General features: G+C 50.9%; 1 protein-coding gene across 1 annotated transcript; it reads left to right on the top strand.

The window, feature by feature from the left end:
* The first annotated feature begins 3062 nt into the window (after positions 1–3062).
* LOC119355146 (G-type lectin S-receptor-like serine/threonine-protein kinase At2g19130) lies at positions 3063–5284 on the top strand. Its single transcript, XM_037621923.1, has one exon. The coding sequence runs from the start codon at positions 3158–3160 to the stop codon at positions 5222–5224; it is 2067 nt and encodes a 688-aa protein (XP_037477820.1). The 5' UTR covers positions 3063–3157; the 3' UTR covers positions 5225–5284.
* Positions 5285–9463: the final 4179 nt, after the last annotated feature.

Below are 9463 nucleotides of genomic sequence, written 5' to 3'. Positions count from 1 at the left end.
CGCAGCGGGCGCCGGCGACAGGGAGGAAGGGGGGGAGGCGCGCGGGGGAGGAGGTTGGTCGCGACCGGCCGCCCGCGGGGGCGACGCGGTCGCGGGAGAGAGATTTCTTATGTGTAACCGCCTTTAAATAGCGGATTCTGGTGAGGCCAGGCGTCCAGGTGCGTCAATACGCATCGCCGGAGTTGTTTTCTCGACCTGCGAGCCCGCTTAATGGCGGCATACGGACGGACGGGGCATTGAACGGGTGTGGTAGATATCTGTCCCGTCCCATCCAGCAGCGCGTCTCTAGCATTGAACAGGCGCGGACATTGGGGACGCGTCGCGGGCGGCGCCCTCGGCCGGTGCGCCACTTCAATGGCGGATGCGGTGAAAGGTCGCGTCTGCTCTGGGTTAACTTCAATGTGAAGTGGCCGCTCTACAATGACATGAATGCGGGCAGCTGGATCAAGATGGTCAGAAGCGGGCGTGGGTGCTGTGTGGACGCCCGCAAAGGCCCCATGTTTTTGTCCGGTTTGCGGGAGAAAGTGCGTCCGGACCGTCCTACGGACCGGTGCAGGACCGTGTTTGACGGCACAACATGTCCGATTCACACAGTCCAGACGGTTACGGGCGTTTTGAGGCTCGGCGTTGGAGATGCCTTAGTCATGCATTCTCACTCGTCTTGCTACCTTTCTAGCAACTATAAAAATATGCGCACATCAAACACGAAATCTGCGCACATAAGTACTATCTTATATTCGTGAACGGAGGAAGTACAATCTGATAGCGATGGTTTACCTCAGAAGTGTTCATTGAAATGTTACTCCTGCTTCATTGCTTTGTGAACGGTTGTGTTCAATGCATTTCTTTACGCATGTGGGATCATCTGAATTTTGTTCTTTGAAAGCATTGTGATTTGGCATTTGTGTGGAATCTAGTGGAACATCTTCAGTTGTCTACACGAGTAGCAGACATAACCATTCCGTGAGCGAGCAGTCTCTCTCTGTTTTTTTCTGATCTTTTTGTTTTAGCAAACTCTTCTATGGGCTTATTTCTGTAGGTTTGTTCTTGGTGTTGGGCCTTTTCCGTGACAGCCGAACAACAAGGCCGGCTTAGGCCCCTTGCTCGTCCACGATCCGACCCATCAGCAAACGGTGAGCATTTCGGGGATGGCTCCGCTCTCCCAGTGCCCCACATGGCGGCGAGTCGGCGGGAGCCTCGGTAGATCGAGCTCGTTCCCCGCAGCGCAGGCCGCAGCCTATCCCTCGGTAAAGGAAATCATTATTCAGATTAGCCTTACTAGTCTCTAGTTATTTTGAGCCTAAATTTCTGGTAGATACAGTCCCAAGCTTCAAGAAGGTTCTTGTTCAAGAAATTTTGGTAGGGCGGTCCTAAAACGGAAGTAGTACTGAGGGTGTCTTCTCTGAAGATTCGAGCAGATTTGTTTACTTCTACTTCTCTGAATATTGAATGCGACGCTTTGAGTCACTGAGCTGAGTACCAGGACTCGGAGGCCTGGACTTTGTGTAATATAGATGACGGACCCATTCTAGTTGTTTGAATTGTTCTGCTAAGATGGGTTGTGATCAATGCAATTTTTTGAAATTTCAAAGGACGTCAGGAGTTATGCCCTTCTATGAGTATAGGATAATATACTGACGAAAACGCATGCTGCTAGCCTGGAGAGGGCAATGCATTCTGGTGTCAAGATAGTTGGCATCGCGAAATCTGAAGCTCCACCAATGATGTAGTTCCCTGAGTACCAAGCAGTATAGTGCCAGTGATCTTTACTAGTTACCGCTAGCAAAGGCTGAAGGTAATTTGATGTGACCGCGGAATTGTAGTACTTACGGTAGACCTCCAAGGGTTCCGAAGACTGATGGCATGTGATCACTCAAGGTTTTATGTTAGTTAGCTGTTGTTCAGGTATCTCTGTTTCCCTGATGCTGATAGAACCTAAACACTTTATGGTTGTTTGTTAGCAGGTGACCACTCAAGGTCTGATGGTAATTGTCAGGATGTTTGTTGGCAGGTGACCGCTCAAGTTTTTTTTACAGCCGTGCCCAACAGCAAGGGTGCCCGTCGCGTTCTCCAGTCTCCACCATGCCTAGTCTTGTCCTGTGTTACTTCGCCATGTTTTCGTTGCTTCTTAATATTAAAGCACCGCTACCCATTCCGTGCTTCTTATCAGTGGCAGCTTGTTTCCTGGTCTGCTCAACTTCAACATGTTTCTTCACCTACTGCTTCTTGGCCATGTTTTCACCTTATAAATTCCTGCATCCTCTGCTGCCATTGACTCCATTTCACCTGGCCAAGGACTTGTTTGCCGTGTCGGTGACAAGCTTGTCTCCCTAGGTGGCAAGTTTGCACTTGGCTTCTTCCAACCAGGCAGTAAGTCTCGCAACACCTTGAATTTGGTCTTTGCTGCTGTTGATGTTCTTGGTATGTTAGAATTTAGATTGGTTTGTCACTTGTTGCTTACTATCGTGTAGCAATGGATCGACTCTGGATTGTTCAATGCAATGTTACTGGTGCTTCACTGCTTTGTGAAAATGTCTGTTCTTCCAAGATTTGATGCACTTCTGTATGCATGCGGGATTATCTGAATTACAGCATGTGATGGTACAGTTGTAGCCACAAAAGTTGTTTGAAATTCGCCGGAGCATCCTCAATTAGGTCGTTCGAGTAGTAAAACAACTAAATCTCGACATCGAGAATTTGCTATTTGTGATTTTTGTAGAACGTGACGAAGTTTCATTTTTTTTTCTTTTTTCTCCGTAGTGATATTTCCCGTGGACTATTTCTGTACAATAGACGGCCCAATCTAGGGCCTTCTAACGCTTCTGTCGCTGTTCAGGTTTCTCACTTTCCTTGATGCTTTGCCTAAAAAAAAAATCTTTCCTTGATCCTGACTGAACCTGGCCGCTTTATGGTTGTTTCCTGGCAGGTGCACTCAAGGCTCATGTCATTGTCAGGACGTTTCACTCAACAGTTTTGTGGTTACCATTTCAGCTGTGCCCCCACGGCAAGGGTACCTACCGCGTTCTCCAGTCTCCACCATGCCTATTCTTGACCTTTCTTAGTGTCTTGTACTTTGTTTTCGTTGCCTCCTAGCAGCGCTACCCATTCTGTGCTTCTTATCAGTGGCAGATTGTTTCCCCGTCTGCTCAACTTCAATATGCTTCTTCACCCATTACTTCTTGGATTTATTTTCACCCTACACATCCATGCATCCTCTGCTGCCATCGACTCAATTGCACCTGGCCAAAGACTTGTTTGCGGTGTCAGTGACAAGCTTGTCTCCCTGAATGGCAAGTTCGCGGCAGGCTTCTTCCAAACTGGCAGTAAGTCCCACGACACCTTGAACTGGTACCTAGGCATTTGGTTCAATAAAGTCCCCAAGATAACTCCCGTGTGGCTTGCAAACCGTGATGATCCAATCACTCAACCCGCTTTGGTTAGGTTCATAATTTCTGAAGATGGCAATCTTGTCATCTTAGATCAAGCCACCAATTCCGTGATCTGGTCCAGCGGAGTTAGTATTAGAACTAACACCACCATTGCCATGCTCATGAACAATGGAAATCTTGTCCTACAAAATGCCTCAAACTCATCCGACATTCTATGGCAAAGTTTTGATCACCCAACAAATACTTTCCTCCCTGATGCTAAGATCGGCCGAGACAAGGTCACTGGTTTGACTCGCCGTCTTGTTTCCAGTAAGAATTCAATTGACCCAGCTCGTGGTCGTTACTGTAACGAGTTAGTTCCTATCAGGTTGATCCTTACGCTTTTGAACTCATCCATAGTATACTGGTCTAGCGGGGAATGGAATGGACAGTATTTTAGCACCATTCCAGAGATGTTAAGCCACAATTTGATAGACTTCAAGTTTGTCAACAACACAAATGAAGAGTACTTCACATTCAGCTTACTGAACGACACGATGATCATGCATCATCTACTTGATGTTTCTGGTCAACTGAAGACTTTAATCTGGGATGAGGTCTCACAGGATTGGTTAGGTTCCTACTCCAACCCCAGAGCTCAGTGTGATGTCTATGCTCTGTGTGGACCATTCACTGTGTGCGATGACAACTCAGCTCCATATTGTAGCTGTATGAAGGGCTTCTCCATAAGATCCCCGGAGGACTGGGAGCTAAATGATAGAAGCGGTGGATGTGTGAGAAATACTCCTTTAAATTGTGGCAGTAATAGGAGTACCGCAGGAATGACCGATAAATTCTACTCCTTGTCCAATGTGAAATTGCCTCGGAATTCCGGCAACGTAGGCGCTGCTACCAGTGATAGAGAATGTGCAGAAGTTTGCCTAAGAAATTGCTCTTGCACTGCATATTCTTTCACCTACAGTACATGCTCTATTTGGCATGAGGAACTCGTCAATGTAAAACAGCAGCATGCTGACACTACTGATACAAACGATAGTGCAGTTTATCTTCGCCTTGCTGCAAAAGAGATGCAAAATCAGAAACCTGGCAGAAGAGTGACAATTCGGATTTTGGCAGTTACCATTGTCAGTGCCCTGGGGTTGCTGGCACTTATATTGCTAGTTGTTCTACTGATGATTCGGAGGAACAATAGAGGCTGGTCTGGTGGTACACTGAAAAATCCTCAAGATGGTGGTGGAATTATTGCATTTAGATACACTGATTTGCAGAGGGCAACAAGAAATTTCTCCGAGAAGCTAGGTGCCGGCGGCTTTGGTTCTGTGTTCAAGGCATATCTGACTGACTCAGCTACAATGGCAGTGAAAAGGCTTGATGGTGCTTGTCAAGGAGAAAAACAATTTAGGGCCGAGGTGACTTCAGTCGGGGTTATACAACATATCAATTTAGTTAGACTGATCGGTTTCTGCTGCGAGGGTGAACAAAGGTTACTTGCATATGAGCACATGCCAAATCGTTCTCTTGACATCCATCTATTTCAGAACAACAACACAGTTTTAAACTGGTGTACCAAGTATAAAATAGCTCTGGGAGTTGCTAGGGGGCTGACTTACCTGCATGAGAGCTGCCAAGACTTGATCATACACTGTGATATCAAGCCACAAAATATACTCCTCGATAAGTCGTTTGTTGCTAAAATTGCTGACTTTGGTATGGCCAAGTTAATAGGCAGGGATTTTAGCCGGGTTCTGACTACAGCAAGAGGAACCGTAGGATACCTTGCTCCCGAATGGATAAGCGGGGTTGCTATCACACCAAAAGTCGATGTTTACTGTTAGACTATGTATAGCTTCTGTACCTATGTACGTATTGTAACAGAACCATTATATATAATGAGATAAGCCACCCCTAGAGGGTTGTGCTGGTTCCCAAAACTTATTGTCTTACATGGTATCACGCTAGGTTACGATCGCTTCCGTTTCTAAACCCTAATACCCGCACCGCCGCCGCAGCCGCCGCCGCCTTCACCGCCGCCGCTGCGCCACCGATCGCGCGGCCGCCATGTCGAGCGCCGCCACCACCGGTTCCACTGCTGCGGGCTTCCTCCCGGCCTCTCTTGCGGCTCTGCTCAACCTCCCGCTCGATGCCGTCTCCGTTCCCGCTCCGATCGGGACAAGGAGCATCGGCTCCGTCTTCTCCACGCCGCCGGCGCCCTCGCTCGGGCGTGATCTCGTGGTCCACATCGCGGCGCCGCCGTCCGCTGCGGACTCCGCAGGCGTCGTCCCGCCGCTCCTGCCGCAAGCGGATCACACCGCCCCGCTGGCGGGGTTGGCGGCGTCCGCCCCGGCTGCGGGCCTTGCGGCGTCCGCACCGGCCGTGAGCTTTGCGGCGCCCGCCCTGGCTGCGGTCCCGCCTCCTCCCGCATCGGCTTCGGTGCCTCCGGCTGCCTCCATGGTGTTTGCACCCCAGGCAGCCTCCTCGATGGGATCGTCTTCGCCGCCGCCGTTTCACTTCGGTCATCTCATCACCATCAAGCTCTCCGCCGACAACTACATCTTCTGGCGTGCGCAGGTTCTCCCGCTCTTGGGGAGTCACTACCTGCTAGGCTACATCGACGGATCGCTTCCCTGCCCACCCGCGCTGGTAGACAGCGTGCACGGTCCGGTCTACAATCCGGCCCATCGCGTCTGGACGGGGCAGGACCAGGCGAACCTCTCCTCCATCCAGGGGTCGCTCTCGCCGGCAGTTGCCGGCCTTGTTGTCTTCGCGAAGACGTCTCATGAGGCCTGGACCATCCTTGAGCGCACCTTTGCAGCGCAGTCCCAGGCTCGTGTCTCTGCACTCCGTCGTCAGCTTGGAGAGTGTCAGAAGCTTGACTCCGCTGCCACTGAGTTCTACAACAAGGTCAAGGGCCTCGCCGACACATTGGCCTCCATTGGACAGCCCCTAACCGACTCCGAGTTCAACTCGTTTATTATCAATGGTCTTGATGAGGAGTATGATGCCTTAGTCGAGATCATCAACGAGCGGGGCAACTTGACACCCATGCTGGCACACGAGGTTTTCTCTCGGCTCCTTCTCACTGAGCAACGGGTCGAGACTCGCCGCACCAGGGGCACTGGCTCCCTCTCGGCCAACGCCGCCACCAAGGGTGGCCGCTCTTCTTCATCACCCCGGTCTCCCTTGGGGCTGCCACCGTCGCCCGCCTCGGCCCCCCCACCTACTGCGACCTTACCGGGGGCTGGTGGTCCACGTGTGTGCCAGCTTTGTGGCCGCGATGGGCACTGGGCCTCCAAGTGTCATAAGCGCTTCCAGCGAAGCTTCCTTGGTCTTGGCAATGACGGCAAAGATACACGCAACAATGTCCGTCAGGTCGCCATGGCTGATCGTCCCGCGCCGCAGAAGCAACAGGGACACACTCAGTCCTACTCCATCGATCCACACTGGTACATGGACTCTGGGGCGACAGAGCATCTGACCAGCGAGATGGGGAAGCTTCACACTCGTGAACCCTATCATGGCTCCGACAAGATCCACACCGCCAATGGAGCAGGTATGCACATCTCTCATATTGGTCAAGCATCTCTTCTCACTAGACATGCCAATAGGAGTCTTCAGCTTCGCAATGTTCTTCGAGTTCCATCTGTGACCCGTAATCTTCTATCAGTTCCTAAACTCACACGTGATAATAATGTGCTTTGTGAATTTCACCCTTTTGATCTTTTTATTAAGGATCGGGGCACGAGGGACATTCTTCTTAGTGGGCGGTTGTGCCAGGGCCTCTACCGTCTGGAGCATCCTGGCGTCGCCCGTGTTTTCAGTGGAGTTCGGGTCTCTCCGTCACAGTGGCATGCTCGTCTTGGTCACCCGGCCACACCTATTGTCCGTCATATTTTGCGTCGTCATGAGCTTCCTAGTTTGTCTAGTAATAAAGATGTAGCAGTGTGTGATGCTTGTCAGCAGGGGAAGAGTCATCAACTTCCTTTTTCGGAGTCCAGTCGTGAGGTGAAACATCCTTTAGAACTTGTGTTTTCAGATGTATGGGGTCCTGCTCAGACTTCTGTCAGTGGTCATAATTACTATATCAGTTTCGTTGATGCTTATAGTCGCTTTACCTGGCTTTACCTTATTAAACGCAAATCTGATGTGTTTGATATTTTTGTTCGGTTTCAAAAACATGTTGAACGTCTTCTCAAGCACAAAATTGTTCATGTCCAGTCGGACTGGGGGGGGCGAGTATCGCAACCTCAACTCCTTCTTTCAGTCGCTTGGGATAGCTCATCGTTTAGCATGTCCACATACACATCAGCAGAATGGTTCAGTCGAACGTAAGCATCGTCATATTGTTGAAGCTGGTCTTACTCTTTTGGCCCATGCATCTGTTCCGTTTCGGTTTTGGAGTGATGCTTTCACCACTGCATGCTTTCTCATCAACCGTACTCCCACTCGTGTTTTAAACATGAAGACTCCCATTGAGGTTCTCCTTAATGAACAACCTGATTATACCTTTTTCAAGGTATTTGGGTGTGCTTGCTGGCCGCATCTTCGTCCATATAATAAGCGCAAGCTTGAGTTTCGTTCTAAAAAGTGTGTTTTTCTTGGCTATAGCTCTCTTCATAAAGGTTACAAATGTCTTCATGTTCCCACTAATCGTGTCTATATATCTCGGGACGTCGTGTTTGATGAGCATGTTTTTCCCTTTGCCAAACTTCCTGTGTCCACTGTCGAACCACCATCTCTGCATTCATCCTCTGTTGCTTCTGACCAATTTGATGATGTTGCATACTCTCCTTTGCTGTTACCTAACCATGGTGCAGGAACCGGACGTGGGGCTCGTTTGGAGCTTTTGGAGGATTCACCATCATCATCACCGCCTTCTGATGGGCACGTTGATCGCCCTATGTTGCATGGCATCGATTTGCGTGCCCATGCATGGTCACCCGAAGAGCCCGTCGCGCCGAGCATCTCCACTGCTCGGTCCGTTATGCCAGCGACCGCCGAGTCTCCAGCGGCTCGGCCCTCTTCGCCAGCGGCCGCCGAGTCTTCAGCGGCTCGGCCTGTCACGCCGTCTTCGCCCGCGGCTCGGCCCGTCACGCCGTCTTCGCCTGCAGCTCGGGTCCGCGATGCTGTCCTCACGTCGCCTTCATCCGCGGATCGGCCCGCGACATCGGCCGCGCCACGGCCCACTATGCCGGGCTCGCCATCGGCCCGGTCTGTGACGCCGGCGTCGCCAGCTGCTTCGTCCGCTCTGCCGGTTTCGCCGGTGGGCCGACCTTCTTCGCCGACCGAGCCCGAGGCTACTGTGTCTGGCTCCTCGTCACCGGCTGACTCGTCAACGTCGCCGTCCTCCAGCCCGTTGCAGGCTGCTCCGTCGACCTCGGTGGTTCCTGTGTCCCGACCACATACACGCAGTCGCAGTGGCATTTTCAAACCTAAGGAACGTAAGGATGGTACGGTTGCTTGGTTGGCTGCTTGTTTGGCTGCTGCTGTTGCGGATCCATCTTCTGAGCCTCGCTCATATCAGGCTGCCCTGCGCATTCCACATTGGCGAGAGGCTATGGAGCAGGAGTTTCATGCTCTCCTTCGTAACAAGACATGGACTCTCGTTCCTCCACCACCACGGGTAAATATTATTGACTCAAAATGGGTATTCAAAGTGAAGAAGCATTCGGATGGATCTATTGAGCGTTACAAAGCGCGACTTGTTGCTCGCGGTTTTCGGCAGCGCCATGGTCTTGACTATGAGGACACCTTCAGTCCTGTCGTCAAGCCTACCACTATTCGGCTTCTTCTCTCCATTGCTGTTTCTCGTGGTTGGTCACTTCGTCAACTTGATGTGCAGAATGCTTTTCTACATGGTTTTTTGGAGGAAGAGGTTTATATGAAACAGCCGCCTGGTTTCTCTGATCCTGATCGTCCTGACTATATATGTCGTCTCTCCAAAGCACTATATGGTTTGAAGCAAGCTCCTCGTGCCTGGCATGCCCGCCTTGCCTCTGCCCTTCGTGCTCATGGGTTTGTGCCGTCCACTGCTGACACTTCATTATTTCTTCTACAGAAGCCAGAAGTCACTATGT

This window comes from Triticum dicoccoides, chromosome 2A (assembly GCF_002162155.2).
Source record: "Triticum dicoccoides isolate Atlit2015 ecotype Zavitan chromosome 2A, WEW_v2.0, whole genome shotgun sequence".
Taxonomy (NCBI): domain Eukaryota; kingdom Viridiplantae; phylum Streptophyta; class Magnoliopsida; order Poales; family Poaceae; genus Triticum; species Triticum dicoccoides.
Note: the sequence above shows the minus strand (reverse complement) of the source record. Positions and strands in the feature narration are given on the sequence as shown.